The sequence below is a fragment of the Ochlerotatus camptorhynchus genome, unplaced genomic scaffold (genome assembly GCF_037179485.1).
Source record: "Ochlerotatus camptorhynchus isolate MF236.1 unplaced genomic scaffold, CSIRO-AGI_Acam_v1.1 ptg000461l, whole genome shotgun sequence".
In the NCBI taxonomy this organism is placed as follows: Eukaryota; Metazoa; Arthropoda; class Insecta; order Diptera; family Culicidae; genus Ochlerotatus; species Ochlerotatus camptorhynchus.
This window is the reverse complement of record NW_027040947.1, coordinates 576698-596022: the sequence shown is the minus strand read 5'-3', so window position 1 is coordinate 596022 and position 19325 is coordinate 576698. Positions and strand designations below refer to the sequence as shown.

The following is a 19325-nucleotide window of genomic DNA, read 5'->3' as shown; positions in this document are numbered from 1 at the left end:
TAGTTAAATAAGTAATTTGATATCAGTTTACGCAATTGACAAATTTGATAACACATTTTGTTTTAATTTTGCTCTTTATTTGCTCTTCAAAAATATGTTGTTGCGGTTTTGTTTTCATGGCTTTAGCAAAATATCAAATTGAATACGCGAAAAATGTACTTCAAATTGAGTTTCCAGTTTGTTTTCACTGATAGCAGGATTAGTTTTCAATGAGTTTTCAATTTTGATATTTTAACCGTTAATACGACCAAAACGACAGCAACCGGAGTAATCATTATCAGCTACTTCAAATTTAGTTTTAAATTTGATCTCAGACTTTGCTCGGGATCTTAGTACTTTTTACTTTTTATGCCTTGTTGATAGTGAACAGACTCGGCTTTGCCCACCGAGGATGATCTTGAAACAAGAAAAAGAAATGAGCTAGGTTTTTATTTCCCTAATAAAATTTGAATGGTTATTTTGCTTAGCGACGTGTTCAATTTATCATCCCAACCCTTTGTGGAATAGTTCAATCGTTTGGATTATCATTGGGGTATGCTGTTTTTTGACGAAGCACTACGTCTGTGATTTCTATATGGGGGTACACATTGTGAAAGCCGAAAATGGAACATGTAACAAAATTATGAAAGATTTTGATCGTTACTAACTCAGCTGCCCCTGGACCAATTTCAATAATTTTGTCACCAATCGATCAGAAATATTTCCATGCAACGATAGCAATGCTGCCGACTATTGATTTTCAAGAAACGATTGAAAAAGTGGTAAATGTCAAGCATTGTCCAAAACCGTCGAAATAACTAACAAATTCATCAATTACGTACATGCATATGCTGCTTCGCCAACACTGTCATCAGAGAGTCGTTAGTAGACGAAACAAGTCGAAGTGGCATTCGCGTCCGATCCTCGGATGTGTGAGAATAGGGAGGATGCAATTGTGTAACATTTTGTACACTCATCGCCATATTCAGAAACACACACCTCCAACGACCACACAAAATGCTCACCAGAGTTGTAACATCCAGTGGAAACTAACGATTTTAAATTAGCTCACTACTTGACTAGCCTATTGGTCCCAAGTACATCGATAAGCGCACCCCATTCTAGTCGAAATTCTAGTACTACACTATGTTTGTTTTGATTTACTATGAACGTTTGACAGATAAAATGAGGGGTTCGTGCATTTTCATATGTTTTGAGAGGTGCATCGATTAGCTTGGACCGAAGATAGTACCAGAGCTGAGCCAGAAAGTTGAGCACGTTTCATCGGAACCTTCTGGTCTTAGAGTTACCTCTATGGTAACAGTCTTTCCCCATAATATATATCAGACAATATTCATATACATCTTACCCATCGCTAACCACGTTCAAGGCAAAGGAATATCATGTGCTAAGTATGTGAAATTAAGATTGAAATCATTCCATACAGCAGTGATAGTTTTTAAGTGATAATCCAATGAAATCTATCAATCATCACATAGAATGAATAAATCTTCTGACATTGCTATGTTATAAGATGGATCCAATAAACCGTACATGTCGATTTGTGTCAGTGTGTATTTTGGCTATAAAATTGCTCGCCACACACTAAACTAAACAAATAAGCATTTGTTTAGTTCAGTTTTAGTTAAGCAAAATAGCACTTTTTTAATAATTTATTCTTAGTGTAAAAAATACGAAGTCAAAACTTAAAAAGCATTTTGCTGTTTAAAATCACGAGATTAAAAAAAAAATAAAAACCCCGTTCACGGTCCATGTACCGAACCATCGGAATTAAGTGACAACGTTAAAAAGGAACATAGGCATGTGGGTAAGGCTAGAAGAAGGTAATATTAGATATATCAAATATAAATAAATGAGATATGATCAGAACTTACCGAACAGATTTTATTATAAAGTATTATCATACATGTTGCTTGAAAATAGTCAAAAAGCTGTTTTTATGATTTCAGTGATTCCTTTTTTTATTTTGATGGCTTTTCCATATTCCTTGGACGCTAGGATTCCCTGCATCATAGCTGCATCCATCCTGCAACGCAGCTTAGTTTTGTTTAGGGTGATCGACGAAAACATCCTTTCAACTGTCGCTTAGGAGTGTGGCAATGCAAGTAGGTTTGGTGCCAGTACCAGTCCCCTAAATTCAACACCATCATCAAAATTAGTATCCATTGACAAATCCATGTTTCTCACGTCGCGGAATTCGTCGTCTACCATTTGCATTTCGAATTCGTTGATAACATTTGGGAACATCTGCAAAACTGGGTACATTGAGGGGTGCGTTTCGTTTTTGAGATTTTTTTGGGTCAATGCCCTGCCTCAAAAACCTGGCAATGGTTTACGAGAATCATATCATCCATATTGATACGTTTCCCGATTTGATTTACAAGCGTTATGTAGCAGTTCATCGCCATTGTTCTGAAGTGATGAACATCCTCAAGCTTGATGCTATTGGATGACAAAACATCATCCAAATGTGTTTGTACGCCAGTACCCATATAAACCTTTTTCACAGTAGTTTCTGGGTTGCAAAATTAACGAACCCAGGTCTTCAAGCTTCGAAATGTAGTCTGGTCTCATGAAATTTTCGAGGATTTCCTTGAGCAAACGAACTTACTCAGAATTGAGTCGGAATATTTAAGGCGGTTCAGATTGGAACAAGCGGTTTAGTTTGTTAACTTTTGGTAGAACAAATTCCAAAAACCTCAAGCAAAGCGCCGTCATGGGGTTCTCCAAGATACCACTGGATTTTTTTCATCTCCTCGGCATCAAGTCCACATTAAAATTAGTATAATTTAAGTATACTCTGAGAGCTGGAAGTCTTTCTAGCATCCGTTGCACCACCTGCTCTAATGACAACCAGCGTGTGGCAGCCGGGTGGAGCATTTTCAATGGTTCCAAGTCCATAATTGCTTGAAGCTGTTCAAATTTCGAATATAATTTTGTTTATTTTATGTTAAATTTCAGGAACCAATTGGTAAAAATCTGTACAAAATCTGTATTAAGTTTCAAATATCTGTATAATGTCTGTAGTCTGTATTGGGTCTGTACGAAACATCAAATATCTGTAAAAATACAGACATATCTGTATATCTTACACCGCTGAAGTGTACCTCCATATTGAAAACAAAGTCGTAGTTCTACGTCAAAAGATTTGACTGCATACACTGGTTTGATAACAGGACACTGCCGTTGTAAATATCACCTGAAAATCTTTGGTAAAATTCATGAAGATAAATCCGGAGTGATTTGAGATTTGGGCGTAATTGCATTTGTAAACAAACACGTCAATCACCGATTTCTTTTGAATAAAAGCTCAATCTCGAAAACTAATAACGCTTTGAGATAGAGGAATGATTCCTCTATCATTTGGTAAAGTTGGTTTCTGAGATTTAGCTTTTATTCAAGAGAAATCGGCAATTGAAGTCTTTGTGTACAAAAGCAATTACGCCCAAATCTCAAATCACTCCGGAAATGTCGCTTTTTAAACTAAAGAGTGAAAGCTCTGAATATTTATTTTCTGTGTGACTGTGTTGCACTATTTCATAAACGATGCAGATATCTTGATAAGGGTCTGATGGGACCTTGGGAAATTTGGGGTGCAGGTAGTAAATTTCATAAGGATTGTAAACTTACAACAGTTGGATGTAGCTACGCAAACAATAGTGGCTTACTACTATGCTATGGCATAAATAAAAAGAGTATACACTACAATAAATCAAATGGTCGTGGTGGTATTATGTCCCCAATATAGGAGAAAAAAAATGAGAAAGCATAATGAACTGAACCCACAAGATTAACGAAAGGTTCGTGAGTTCATGCCTAAGGACGTCGTAAATAATATCGATCGAGAAGACTGGGAATCTAAACCACCGTTTTCAGAATGAATGTGTTTTAATGAAGTTACTGTCAATGTTTGCCAAATATTGATCATCAATTTTACTCTTTATCTTTAGAACATCATTTTCTGCGTCGTTCAAAGCCTAAGTATGTTAGGATTTCTTTCTATTCTATGAAACTGTTTGCGTTAATTCATTGAGGTATTTTTATATTTTTATAATTTTTCTCACTTTTCGTCATTATTTTGCGTGGCGTAAATTTGTATACATATAATCAACTGGCAGTTCCAAAGTTCTTTCCTCATCCGTACTCGCCGCTTAAGACCATCATTTTAATTTGGAAGACTTGCCCATCTCTCGCTTGGCAGTTTTGCATCTAAAATTTCCACCCGCTATCTTTACTACTTTATCTCTCAAAACGAAATACCTGCTAATGTCGTAAACGTGTGAGTGTGGGACTCTGCGAAGACCAGTACATTCTACAGGCGGAAAAGCGATCCAAAGGGGGATGAGCAGTGCATTTTACGATTTCGAAAATCACCTGTGTCATGTTTGAAATTCTTAACGAGCGCTCTTTCCGAACGTCTACGGAGTTCTATGTGTGTCCGTTGTTGCATGGGGTAATAATCGTAAAATTAATTAGACTTAATGTGACATACTCCCCGTCTCGCTCCGCTTGCAGATGTGGGTCTTCGTTTTTTGCCCCTATTGACCAAACATGATTATTTCTTCTATTCATTTTCGCGAGAGGGACGTACTATAATGGTTTAAACATTTGTCGTGTCGCTGTGGATGGGTCTAATCGTTGTGCACGGGGGGAATGTTGTTTATGTTCAGCTAGTATCACTTGAGTTACGGGGGGAGAATAGCAAAATTAAACACTGGACCATTTGCATTGGTCCACTAAATTTATGACTATTCTGAGAAACATGTACAGGTTACAATTATAAATAAACGCGCGAATATATTTATGTGCTACGAACGGTGATGGTGCTGAAGCAGTCCGAAAGGGTAGTTGTGGCTAAGGGTATGCGCTTATCCGGCTAATTTTTCAGGTCATTAATTTTGTGGTGCGCGGATTATTCTCGTTTCTTGTCGCGTTTCGCTCCATACTGGCATCGAGGATGATGATGATGATTAATTGGGCAACGAAACTATGCAAGCGTTTCGTTGGTTTTTCCTTCTTCGGGGCAATTAAGGTGCACTTAGCGGTGTACGATCTTACATGGTTTTATATAAGAACTAAATGGGAGAACATGGTTCGTTCGTTCGATGTGTCATCGTGAGTTGAGTTGATGTGAGGGATTTTTTGTTGTCCTTACACGTAGTATCTACAAGTGATCGATACGTGGAGGAAAAACGAAATTTTGTCATGAGGGTTCTCGGCTAATCACGTGTGGAGGGTTTCCGAAACACTCTTGGGAAGGTGCTGGATCGATTGTTGGTAGGGGTACTAAACTTAGTACTTGTATCCACCGGAGTTGGCACCGCCCTGACCTGGGCCTTCTGGGTATTTGGCTTCACCTTCGTACGTCACCTGAAAATGGAAGTGGTTATCATTGTTGGTGAAGTTCTTGAAATAATCCACTGTTTGAATGCGAAAATATCGTAGAAGCAGAAGAAAATTTATGCATCTTCTGAATCTTGTATAAAAATAAATAAGACTATTCCATTCTTCGAAGGGCTCATTATATGCTAGACGTTCTGTAAGAATGTAAGGTTTCTGAACATTGAAATTTCATGGAGTTTCAAAATGTTTTAGGTGCTTCGATGGTTTGCCAAGTTGCGCAAGTTTGGAGAGTTCTTGAAGATCCGTTAGCTATTCCATGGAGTTCCATAATTTCTCAGAATGCTACACACAAACCAAAAATGTATTACATTGAATGTTAGTTGCATTTCCAAAATTTTAGCTCAAATGATAATTACTGACCATAGCAAACAATTATTCAAAGTTTCATGCAAATCGGAGAAGGTCGCATCACATCGTTTCGACATTTGGCGTACACGTGTAACTGATAAGTCTTCATGTACTGTGGAATTATTTGGGCCACATTGCGCATCTCGAAACGAAACACTTTTCGTACGAATGCTTGTATGATAAAGTTTTTTGTTTTGATATTTGATCTACACTGACTCCCAGTATTCCAGAAAGAAAGTTACTGAGCATCAAAATGTCCAGAAGCTTACATTAAGACTCTGATCCATCGAAATCTACAATTTTTCTATGTCCTAGGATCGGTTCATCAATTGAATTTTTAAAACCCATATTAGAAAATCTACGACTCTTTCGTCACCGCCATTAAACGCATTTGAAATCATCTGCCAAGTCTTCGATCTGGCCAGGCATCTACCGTCTCTGGGTTTCATCATCGAGTTTACGGTCTGGTAGGACACCAGCTCTGTTAGTTTTCGAATATCTGCGACTCCGTAGTGACCAGGTTTGCTGATCAAACATCCATCGCCTCTGGAATCATTTGCTAGCTCTACGGTCTGGTAGGACACCAGCTCTCTCTTTCTGTCAGGTAACAACACCAGTATGTCTATCCGAAGACGCCAGTACCAGTTCTCGAAGAACTGTGGTTCCGTTGTCACCGCGTTTGCTGAACAGACATGCATCGCCCCTGGGATAACCTGCTAGGCCTATCGGTCTGACCAGACATCTGCCACCTACGTGATTCTCTATTAGGTTTGGGGTCTGTCAGTAATTAAACGACTCTGGGTTATATCATAAACGGCAGGACACCAGCTCTCTGTCAGGCCAACCAGACATCCATCGCCCCTGGGATAATTTGCTGTATTGGTATAACATCAAATCTCAGTCAATTCTCAAAGAACTGTGGCTCCATTGTCACCGGGTTCACATATCAGATATCGGGATTCTATATTCAGTTTACGGACAGTCCAGACATCCATCACCCAAGGATCATTTGCTGTATTGGTAGAACATCAGATCTCTGTCAGTTCTCAAAGAACTGTGGCTCCGTTGTCACCGGGTTCACAGACCAGACAGCCACCCTCTTCGGGATTCTATATTCAGTTTACGGACAGTCCAGACATCCAATGCATCTGGGTTTCATCATTAAGTCTTCAGTCTGCTCTCTGTCAGGTAACAAGATTGGTCTATGTCTGACTGAAAACGCCAGTGACACTGTGCCTTTAATGTTGTTGCAGTTCTCGAATATCTGCGACTCCGTTGTCACCGGGTTTGCTGAACAGACATCCATCGCCTCTGGGATAACCTGCTAGGTCTATCGGTCTAACAAGACATCTGCCACCTACGTGATTCTATATTAGGTTTACGGTCTGTCAATAATTAAACGGCTCTGGGTTTCATCATCAAGTCCACGGCAGGACACCAGCTCTCTGTCAGGCCAACCAGACATCCATCGCACCTGGGATCATTTGCTGTATTGGTAGAACATGAGATCTCTGACAGTTCTCAAAGAACTGTGGCTCCGTTATCACCGGGTTCACAGATCAGATATCGGGATTCGATCAGTTTACGGACAGTCCAGACATCCAACGCATCTGGGTTTCATCATCAGCTCTCTGTCAGGCAACAAGATTGGTATATGTCTGACCGAAGACGCCAGTGACGCTGTGCCCCTAATGTTGTTCCAGTTCTCGAAGATCTGTGGCTGTGTTCTCACCGGTTTTGCTGACCAGACATCCACCGCCCACCGGATCTTGTGCTGACTATCAGTCAGACCAAACAATCACCGCCTATGGTATATGGTCTGTCCAGGTCTGGGGTACCGTTGTCACCGGTTTCGCTGACATGGACATCCATCGCGCACGGGATTCTCTGTTAAGTGCATGGTATATCCAGACATTCAGCAGCTCTGGGTTTCATCAGAAGATCTGCGGTCTGGTAGGACACCAGCTCTCCATCAGATAACAAGATTGGTATATGTCTGGCTGAAGATGCCAGTGATACTGTTCTAGTTCTCGAAGATCTGGGGCTCCGATCAGACACCCATAGTTTCTTGAATTACCTGTTAAGTCTACAGTCTGTCCAAAATTTAACGCCTCTGGGTTTCGTCATCAGGTCTACGATCTGCGAGGACATCAGCTCTTTGTAAGGATTTCTAACCAGACATCCATTGCCTCTGGGATCATCTGCTGACTATATGTCTACGGTTTGGTAAAATACCAGATATCTGCCAGTTCTCAAATAACTGACGTTCCGTTGTCACCGGGTTTGCAGACCAGTCAGCCCTCTCTACGGGGTTCTATGTTAGCTTTACATACTATCCAGACATCCAATGCCTCTGAGTTTCATCATCATGTCTAAGATCTGTTAGGATTCCAGCTCTCTGTCAGGTATATGTCTGACCAAAGACGCCAGTTGTGCAACATATGCTTTCAGTTCTCGAAGATCTGGGGCTGAGTTCTCATCGGGTTTGCTGACCAAACATCCACGGGATGATCTGCTGTCCAACGGTCCGACCAAACAACTGTCCTTGTCACCGGGTTTGCTGACTTGGACAGCCAATTAAGTGTATGGTCTGGCCAGACATTCAACGCCTCTAGGTTTCATCACAAGGTCGGTGGTCCGATAGAACACCAGCTCGCAGTCAGGTAACAAGACTTATATATGTCTTGCTGAAGACGCTAGTGCTATTGCGCCATTAACACTCCGAATACGGTGGGTAAAATACTTTGCGCCGACTACGAAGCCTCCGAAAAACGTGTAACAGCAAGTTTGCGATGACATAACTTTGCCATTTCTTGATGAATTTCAACAATTGTGGTACCTCTGAAATTCCTAGGCTCTGTAGACTATTTAAATTGCAGAAAGATTGAAAATAGGGTCGTCTACTTTTTTCAAGAGTCGTTACACGTTTTTTTTTTTAAAGGTGCGTTTATGGGTTTTGCAAGTGGCTTAAGCTCCATAATTTAGATTAATGGGCACAAATGTTCATAATAAGCCAGAATACAGTCATGGTTCCTATATATGGACCCTGGAGATAACGGAACGGTCCTCGAAAGATCCGGAACATCCGTAAAAGTGTTCTATCCATAAACCTGATCCTAGAACTCCGCGGTTTTTTTTCGAAAACATTAGGAACTGTGATATAAGAAAGAATTTGGGTTCATGACATAAACATGGACCCGGATGGCCATCGGACCGTCGTCCGGAAGATCCGGAACATCCGTAAAAGTGTTCAATCTATGAAACTGATCCTAGAGCTCCACTTTTTTTTCGAAAACATATGGAACTGTGGAGCTCTACAATCAGCTTCATGGATGAACCACTTTTAAAGATCTTTCGGATCTTTCGGAGGACGGTCTCATAGCCACGTTTCACCACGTTTATTTCACGCTACAGACCCTATGAATTCTAAAGTACCACAATTTTTGAAATTCATCAAGAAATGGCTAAGTTATGCCATTGCAAACTTGCCGTTACACGTTTTTCGGAGGTATCGTATTCGGAGTGTTAATATTGTGCATCATATGGTTCCAGTTCTCACAAAGTCTTGACGTACAATAAGTCTTGAACGATTCACAAGTTCTGGAGAGCCTTGAAGAGTTTGATTTTATAGGAGTTGCTAAAAGTTATTTTGCTCTAGGATTTCGGGAATTTGTAACAGTTCCCAGTACTACCGGAGCATCAAGAGTTCGTGAAGATCCTAGAGTTTGTTGAGATTCGGGTGCTAATCCATACACAAGTCAAGTTTCAAGATCTCCGGCTTTTGAGAATGTATGGTAGTACGTGGGCTTGTAAAAACTTAAGGAGTTGCATGCCATGACAAACCCAAGTAACAATTTTAGTATTATTAGGTTTCTGTACAAGACCATGATTTACCATGCAGTTAGCTTCAATTCCCGGCAGAAGACATAAAATGAAAGGTGTCAGATTGATCTGTTTCACTTCAAGACTTCAAGACGGTCTTGAAAGTCTAGATTAAATATCCTTTGAACTTAATCCGTCCCATTTTTTATTAGAAAACCATGTCAACTCACCTCCGCGTTGTAGCCGTTCTTCCAGTCGGCGGTGTAACGCACAATCTGGGTCCGTCCGTCGGGCAGCTGGACGCGGTACTCACCGCGGGTCACATCCCCATCGCTGACCGCGTTGTGCGAGTAGTCGTTTCCGGTATCAATGTCGTTCACATTGTAGTTGAAATCGAACGGCATGCCCGGTTCGTGGACGTGCTAGGTTTTAGAAATTTGAAGCCGATTTTAGAGGGATGTTCGGAAGCGGAAAATTAACTGGAATACTCACATCACCACCAGCCGCTGGTGGGGGTCCATAGGAAGGAGCTGGTGCAGGTGGTCGTGGGAATGGAACCTGCTGTGGTTGCTGGGCAGATGGGAACGGCTGGTTGGGCTTGTCGTAGGCGTATCCCTTGTCTGGAGGTAGGTACTGGTTGTTCTGTGCTAGCGTCTGATCTACGATGGTCAGTGCCAGGCATAGTGAGAGACCCTGTTGGAGAAAGATCAAATGGTTAGAAATGCAATTGAAATGCGTTTTATTACAGCAGCAATGAAATCAGCTGAGCGAGGTCTAATGATTGAACATCCCACAAGTGTTGCATTTCCACATCACTTGATTTAGGTTAGGTTTGATGCGAGATCGTGTACAATTAATGACGGAGGCCTTACTACCATCCTCCCACACGTTGTCAAGTGTCGAAATTGGCGCGCTCTATAAAAACAATGACCTATTGAAGTAGAAAATGAAGGGAGATCTTGCAGTACCTTCTTCAGTAAAGTGAGTACAATGTGGCGCAGCTGAGGAAGATAAATGAGTCACGGAGATGGTCCCTTCCTAATCTTTCCAAACATCGCAGACAATGGAAAGGGGTCTGATCGTCGCAAATTGTAACATGCACCGCCGATGGCATCATTTTCGATTGCAGTAATTCCCTCCACAACGAACGATTGCAGCTCCAGCGAGAGGGGTTGATGTTCTTCCACAGCGCCCCCCAAACTATGGGATAGGTTGAAACAGGTGGGTTCGGTTGACTTCCGAAGAATCGTTCTTTGTCGCAACGAGCTCTGCGCTAGAACATTGGCAAACAAAGGTCTGTGTGCCACCTTAAAAGGTAATACCTCATCTCGTTAATGTGTCGACGTAAATCAATGCGCTTCTTCTACTTCCAACTATGCTGAGCTGCCGCAGGGCGGAGGAGTGCTCTGCGGAACGGAATAAATTTTGATTTACTACAACTCATTATCTGCACATCGGTTGCAAAAAGTCAACCCCGATTTGTACCCCCGAGCGGGTGGTGCAACCCATTGATCACAGTTGCGCCGTGTCGCTTCCGAAGGTTCCGAACCCTTCGATTGCTGCCGATGATGGAATGAAACACCATGCGTGACGGGATTGTGCCTTCTTCGGATAGAGAAGCTAATTAAAATTAGTTTCTCTCTATCTCTCTCGGCGTCGTTGGCTAAATTGCCTGTCAAAGTTGAAGGAAGGGATGACAGTTCGCACCCAGAAGCCGGATCCAATCTGAACCCAATAGTCGTCGAGGTCGTCCTATGCAAATGTGCGGTGAGCGGGCTGGCGCGCACTCAATCGATCAAGTCAGGCAGACAGATAGACAATCTATCTAGGAACTAACGGTGCTGCTGGTGTGGTGCAACATTGTATTGTTGTGCGTTGTCAATTTGGAATTTTAATGTGAATTTTTTCTTTGTTTTCATAAATGTTTCTGCAGGTTCGCCCATTCACGTGCGTTGATGTCGTTTGAATGTTAAGTTCTCTGTAGTACATCTTCTATAAGGAGCGTGTCACACGGTGTCAGTCTTTGACGAACGGAAATTTACTCCATCAATCAATTGGACTAGAATAATTCTTCTTCTTCTTCTTCTTCTTCTTTTTCGCACTTCAAGCTTATTGCTTATCGTATATTAGCTTATTGCGTTATCTTAACTTAGTGTTCTAGATGCACTTCCATATTTATTAATTGAGAGCTTTCAATGCTTGTAGCATTTTTGCATTAGTATAATTCCGGAGTGATTTGAGATTTGAGCGTAATTGCATTTGTAAACAAACACGTCAATCACCGATTTCTCGCGAATAAAAGCTTAATCTCGAAAACTAATAACGCTATGAGGTAGAGGAATGATTCCTCTATCATTTGGTTTAGTTTAATCCTTTAAATTTGTCGAACCTCTTAACGGAATCCCTTTATGAAGAGCTTTGAGTGGGTTGGTTTATTTCCTTTTAATTCCGTTATAATTGCTTATCTTTTGACAGATACGCGTATTTCGTCTACTACTTGCAGACTTCATCAGTGCCAAGTACTCAACACCTGGTTTAGTTTGTTTATGAAATTGAGCTTTATTTCAAGAGAAATTGGCAATTGACGTCTTTGTTAACAAAAACAATAACGCCCAAATCTGAAATCACTCCGGAATTGTGTGACAAGTACAGTCATACTCTATGCTCAGGGAGCCGAGAAATTTTCCATCCTGAAAAAATACTAGGCCGAACCGGGAGTCGAACCCAGTCAGCTCCAGCATGGTTTTAGATTGTTTCTACGCCTTTACCGAGGGAGCTCAGGAAAGCCCTGTTTGGACTAGAATGAGGGTTGTGAATTTATGTTTGTCATGCTCTCATAAGTAGGTCACGCTTTTTCCTTTAATAATGTGAAATACCTATTTGTAACATTCAATGATTCCTAATAAACCTTAAGGTAAGTCGCTGTGGAAGCTTTATTTCAAATCCGGCTCATTTCACCTCGAAATTTCAAGAGCTCACATATCGGCTAACACAAAACATACAACAATGAAACTGGAACTTCATGTTTGCACAGTGCAGCACACAAGGAGTTCCTATTTCATGAGCGATATTGCAACAGTGCACGAGATTTGTGCTAAAATGATAGGGCACATCATGACGGCCATTTTTGGACACTTCAAGGAATCACCTTAAGGCCGTTTGCAATGCTGAGTTTCAAAATTGTTTCAAACTACTCGACAGTTATAAAATTTGAATCTATCGAAAATGAAACTTCAACACGATCAGCGCAACGCACATTCTTGAAAGGAGTTTGGTATTCATCCCTACATATGAGTGCGTTTGTTTGCTTCGGTGATTTTAGCACAAACGAAGAAGGTCATTCTGATTCAAGAACATGTTTCCTGGAACAATATGATTGCAATAGCGTACTTCAGCGTCAGGTAACGAACTCGAAGCACGAGAAGAGGACCCGGAGATTTCGGTGGCCATCATATTCAAAGCTACGGGCGCTGATTCGCATAAGAAGATTAGGCAAGTGGTAAGCATCGATACGGACACGCAGAAACGGTTTGCCGATTCGATGCTGAAAACGGTCAATCTACGCAACAGTGGACTCTGGAGTACATGGGGTTGAAGCACCAAGTATAAGACAATGGCCGACTAGGCAAGAGATTTGCAGGCGGTGAGCAACTCGTGAATCGCTAATGGAAATTTTCTTCGCAGGTGAAAGCAATCTACATCTCAGCGTTCTAAATGATGATCAGGGTAAACTCACAGTTTTAGAGGAGGGGAAGGATCGGTGCAGTCAAGTCTATGAACATACGCTGTGTCTATCGGGCATAGGATAATCTTGAACTTGAAGCTTTCGGTTTGGCGAAGAACTTTGGATTTGGATTACCTATACCGATAACGTACAACTTTCTCCTACAAACGTTTCACCCTCAAATTGGCGACAAATTCAGTTCGCTATAAGCTCAAAAAGTGGGGGGGGGGGGGAGGGGGAGATCTTCCCTTCAACAATTGCGGAATGTCGCAGGATATAATCATGAACTCAAACAGTTTCTTCGCGTGTAATAGTCGGCAAAGCACTTAAACTTCTATATATGTAGTGAAACTGGAGTTTTGGATGGTACATTTCAATACGGAACCACCTACGTTAGATCCAAATGCCAAAATCTACAGGATTGTTGAACAGTTGAAGATTTTTAGAATAATAATTGATCATCCAAAAGTATTGGAAAAAAATATCCAAAAAAGTTTTTGGAGATATCTGATCCAGCGTTGCCAGATATACCGATTTATCGGTATTTATACCGATTTCCGAACTAGATTCCGATATACAAATAAGGTTCCTCAGAATACCGATTTTTGAGGTGTTATACCGATTTTTTAAATAATCGAAATCAAATTTTTTGTGTGAGACTTGTATCATTTTGAATATCTAAATTTTTTTTTAGTCTTTAAAATAAAAAAAAAAAAATCATCTTCAAAAATATCTTATGGATACTCTTTCGATTAATATTTCAATTTCCCCACCATTTTTGGCCACCTATAAATCGATAATTCCGGGGGAATCGGGAAATACTTTTTAAACATTATTTAACTTCCTGGATTTTCTTCCATCTTTCCCCTAGAATTTTCTATTTACGGAAACTTATTTCGACTTCTCTTGACAGCTTCTTCAGCCTTCACTCGAATGATTCTTCCCGGAACTTCAGGGATGCTTCTAAATTTTGATTGCGGATCCACACTAGCTGCAGGAACTTTTAAAAAAGTTTTGAAACTTCAGAAAAGTCCAGACATTTGAGTAAGTTTTGATAAATTAAAGAAAGTAACTTCTGTAAAAAATTCTAAAACCCCGTCCAGCGAACTCCATTGAACTTAACGAGACATCATAAATATTTTGGATACTTCATAAGGCCAAAGAACTTCTGGAAAATTTAATGTTTTTTAGGACAGTCCCATTAGTTTCAGGAGAATTGAGAGAACATTAGGAAGCTCCGAGAACATCAGGACAATCAGATCAGATCAATAAATTTCAAGGAAATCACTGAAATTTTAAAGGAGTTCCGAGAAACTCAGGCAATTGTCGAAAACTTCAGCAATGTTCCGAGGGGCTCATACAAATTTAAGAAACGTAAGGGAAGTCACACGTCATTTTATGGGAAGTTCCGTGCTTATTGATGGCAGTGTCGAATTTTTTTTTAGAAATTAGAAAAATCGGGAAGATCAGGGAACTTCAATACTGATGTTACAATAAATTCAAGAAAATTGTGAGAGTACTTACAAAATTTATTAATCTTCAAGATAGTTTTGAAACCTTTAAAGTTGATAAGAGATATTCCGGTAGTCTCATCTTAATCAGGGAAGTTCCAAGTATTTCAAAAATGATTAGAGTACTCCAAAACAGCCCGAGGAAATATGGAATATTCTTAAGTACATTTCAGGAATGTTCCAAAAATTTCAGGGACATTGCAGGGTCTTCAGGGATGTTTTATGACCATTTGGAAAATTTTCTGGATCATTAGAACATCCCCCAAGAGCTCTTTCTTCCGGAATTATGCCCTTGTTTATTTCAACAGTTCCGTAAGCGCTCTGGCTTCCGACTTTCTCCAGATTTTTTTTCCAATCTACCTTAGGAAGTTTCTGCCAGCGTCTCCAAGAAGTTTGGTCCGTCTTTTCCAGGAAGTTCAATTAAACTTCTCCCAGAAATTTTTTTCGTGTTGTTCTGGAGTTTTGTCCAGTTGTTTTTTTTTTACTTCTTTCGGAAGGTTTTTCCGAGCTTCTTCTGACTTCCCCTGGAAATGGCTACTTCTGGAATTTATTTCCGGTTTCCAAAACATATCTTGAAGAATAAATGAAGATCTGATGCCGACTGGACTCGAACCACGGACGTTGCGAGTATCAGACCTGTGCTTTCTCCACTGCTCTCTCTATGCTTCGGATTATGGACAGCCTAAAAGCAAAGATGAAGCGCTCATTTTCTCGCATGCTCGACTTCGTACGCTTTTTCTGCTGGAGAGATTCGAGATAAGTTTGTGTGTCGTTCTACAATGTTCTACAATGTGCGTCGTTCTACAAGCTTACTTGTATAGTCGAAAGCGTAGATTGAACCCGAAATAAAAATGCTCGACTTCGTATGCTTTTTCTGCTGGAGAGATTCGAGACAAGTGTGTGCGTCGTTCTACAATGTTCTACAATGTACGTCGTTCTACAACTTGTCTACAAGCTTACTGGTATAGTCGAAAGCGTAGATGGAACACGAAATAAAAAAAGACAAAAAACCATTACATCGCCTGCATGGTCAATTTCTAACATTCGTTGCGATGTTCATGCACAGAGGATGATAGGAAACGGAACTAACATTCATTGTAATAGATTTTTGGTTTGCGTGTACCTGATCATCCGAAAATCGTGAAAAAATATCAAATCGACTTCATGTTGATCTTAGAACACCTGAAGATATTCGGAAAATTTTCTGAGCAGTCTGGTATCATTTGAGAGAATATCTGTTTGATGTGAATGATCACATATAAATAGATGCATTGATTCAAATATTTTTGGATGCAATCCGATGCTGTTGATCACGGGTCGTAAGTGTTTTTTTTTAATTATTATTATTATAGTCACTTTAACGTTCTTGGGTCATTCGTAACTTGTTCAGGGGAGAGATTTAAATTCGTGACTTTGTCGTGAGAGGTATAGATGCTAACCTCTACGCCGGAGTCGCCCTCCAAGAGTCGTAAGTTGCTACACTTCATTTTCAAGCTAATCATTAAGAAACATGCTATCCGGGAAATGAAAGTGTTTCAAGATTACAATTTGTCGCATTATGTTAGATTCTACGGGGAGCTGTAAAACGACGGGGATATAAACTTTTCTTCTTCTTCTTCTTCGCATTTCAAGCTTATTGTATATCGCATATTAGCTTATTGCGTGCTCTTAACTTAGTGTTCTACTAGATGCACTTCCACAGTTATTAATTGAGAGCTTTCGATGCCTTACCATTTTTGCATTAGTATAATTGTGTGGCCAGTCCAATCATACTTCTATGCCCAGGGAAGTCGAGACATTTTCCAACCCGAAAAATTCCTAGACTGGACCGGGAATCGAACCCAGCCACCTCCAGCATGGTCTTGCTTTGTAGCTGCGTATTTAGCGACTGAGCTAAGGGAGCTCATAGTGTAAATAGATGGATCGTTTTCCGGATTCATTCCTAGCCAAAATAGCGAGTGCCGTGCTGAATGGGATGAGTTAATGTGAAGCCGTGAACATCTTAGAAAACTGCAGCGGCAAGATTCTGATCAGTGATTTCAGAGTGTTTGAGCAGTTGACCGATTCGAAAGCGTCGCTTTTGATTGATGATGCATTTTTTTTGACATACAGTGAATACCCTGTGGACAGCTCCGCAAATTTTTCAGGAGAACTTTTTGTTAATGTATAACAAAGTTTGCTGAAAAACTTACTTAAAACGGATTATAAATACGTTTTTAGTACTTCAAATGGTTGGAAAAACAGCATAAACCATGGCCCACTTAGTAATGGAACAAACTCTTTTGCTTACTTCAGCGCCCCCAGTGAACGTTTCCTGAAGCTTTTGACGTATATTTGTTGACAACAACAATAAGGGCCCATGCATTAATTATGTCACGCTAAATCGAGCAAAAAATTACCCCCGCAACCCCCTATCGTGACGTTTTTCCTATACCTAATGCATTGCTTGTCAAAAAAACCTTAGAACCCCCCTCCCACCTTAGAGCGTGACATAATATATGCATCAACCCTAACAATAACAGTGAACTTTTTCAGTTCATAAAACGCTCTTGTTTTCGAGACAGTCACCATGCAAGAGGAGCGTAGAAAAAAATCGTGCACATTCTCTTAGAAAATCCAACGTGATCCGCGTCCAAGCTGGCTAAAGTGTTGATTTTTCCAGAACAACCGTATGGAGTGCCCAAGCAACACAATTTGTCATAAACGGGTTTATATAACGTATTTATGACAATATCAGCGGTAAACATTTACGTCTAGTCACTTATACACAACTTATTTAAACCGAAAATAGCGCAAGAGGTGGGATTTCATATAACATATGCTTGACTTGCGCAACTTATTTATGACTATAACGCAACCTACTGTATTGGACATGTTGTAAATTAATTTCATCCTTCCTACGAATGGAATTTGTTTAACATAAATTTACACAACTTATTCTTCTGAGGAATTTTATCGTGCGAATAAAGTGCCTAAACTGATATTCCGTACTGCAAACATTTATGCGGTTGCAAAATTTATGGTAAATCTATACATTCTACTTATAAAAAACTCATTGGCCCTTAGAAAAATCCTATTGAATTGCATAAAAAATCCTTTCTTTTTTAATTATCTTACTTTTCTCTTTTACAAAACGTACATGTGATGTTGAAAGCACAAATTAAATGTTTTTTTCATTCTATACATTGCTTCATTATTGTAGTGCAGTTTGTAGAATGCATTGAGAAATTTCATAATTGTTCTTAAAACATGTTTATAACCAGTGTTGGCAAAATCAGAAATCAATTGATATTTTTCCGCTCTCATGCGCTCGCAATATCACGCGTGATATTGGAACAAAATATCATGCTTGATACTGATTTTACAAGCTCCTTTGATATTGCGAGACTATTCACAACGTGCGAAAAACAAGCTGAGAGTTGAGTTCCATTACACATCGTTTTCTTAGAAAGAGAAAGCATAGTTTGCTTATCTCTTTTTAATCTTCACCGATGGCAGACGCGAAGGGACTGCTGCAAGCCGTTATGGAAGTTTCGGTTGCATTCGGGTGTAAAGCAAAACTCATTAAACTCAATCTCACCACAGTTTGCTGAGATTTGCAGTTAGTGAGTTTTGATAGCTTGATATTCTGAGCTGCGATATCACAGATTGCAAAATCAACCACAGTTGTTTGCTTGTTGAAGAACATTACATTAGAACATTACTTGTATCGTAGGTACGGCAACTCTCAATTGCTTATTTATAACACTTTTATAACTGATTGTTTTTGATGAAAACTTATATACAACATGTTTTCATTTGTCATTTTTGGCAACATGAGTATAACTGAAATATAACTTTTTAATAACATGTTATTAATAAGTTATATTTCAGATGTATTCATGTTTCTAATAATGACATATGAAAACATGTTGTACATAAGGCTAGCCAGTTTTCACCAAATTCAATCAGTTATAAATGTGTTATAAACTGGTAATTCAGACATGCAATATCGAATTATAACTTCAGGATAACAAGTGCTTGTCAGAAAGGTTGAATACTTCACAAACAACAATACAAAGCGTCTAAAACAGGATGTTTTAAAAGCAATTAATATTATAACTTATTTACAACTGGATTTTTTTTTTAATTTTTCATGCAAGATGTGGCAAGTGTTACTTGGCCGGCACCAGTGGTGTTGTGGTAAGCGTGACTGCTTTCTAACACCCCAATGGGTCTGGGTTCAATCCCAGCCAAGGTCGGTGGGATTTTTCTGAGGCATAAAAATCTCTGGTCACGTCTTCCTTCGGAAGGGAAGTAAAGCCGTTGGTCCCGGCCCATGCGTGTTGTGAATGGGTGCGATATCCTACGCAGGTGTGGAAGCTGCCTTCCTGCACATTCGATTGCCGTCAATGGATGGCAATCGATGTCCGTCGGTGATTGGCACTAGATTGCAGAACAGAAACCGACGTTAAATAAAGGAAAGAAGAAGAAGAAGAAGTGTTACTTGGGCTTGCTCAAAACGTACAGGGAAACCT

The 19325-nt window shown here is 40.0% G+C and overlaps 1 protein-coding gene across 1 annotated transcript in view; it reads right to left on the bottom strand.

The window, feature by feature from the left end:
• Positions 1 to 4537: 4537 nt before the first annotated feature.
• The window catches only part of LOC135712179 (pro-resilin-like), a 44290-nt gene continuing 29502 nt past the window's right edge, over positions 4538 to 19325 (bottom strand). The window contains exons 2-4 of the mRNA XM_065235142.1: positions 10066 to 10266; positions 9804 to 9995; positions 4538 to 5370 (exon numbers count right to left, since the gene is read on the bottom strand). Of these exons, the coding sequence (XP_065091214.1) occupies positions 5293 to 5370; positions 9804 to 9995; positions 10066 to 10266 (471 nt within the window). The 3' untranslated portion in view covers positions 4538 to 5292. The remainder of the gene's footprint in view (positions 5371 to 9803; positions 9996 to 10065; positions 10267 to 19325) is intronic.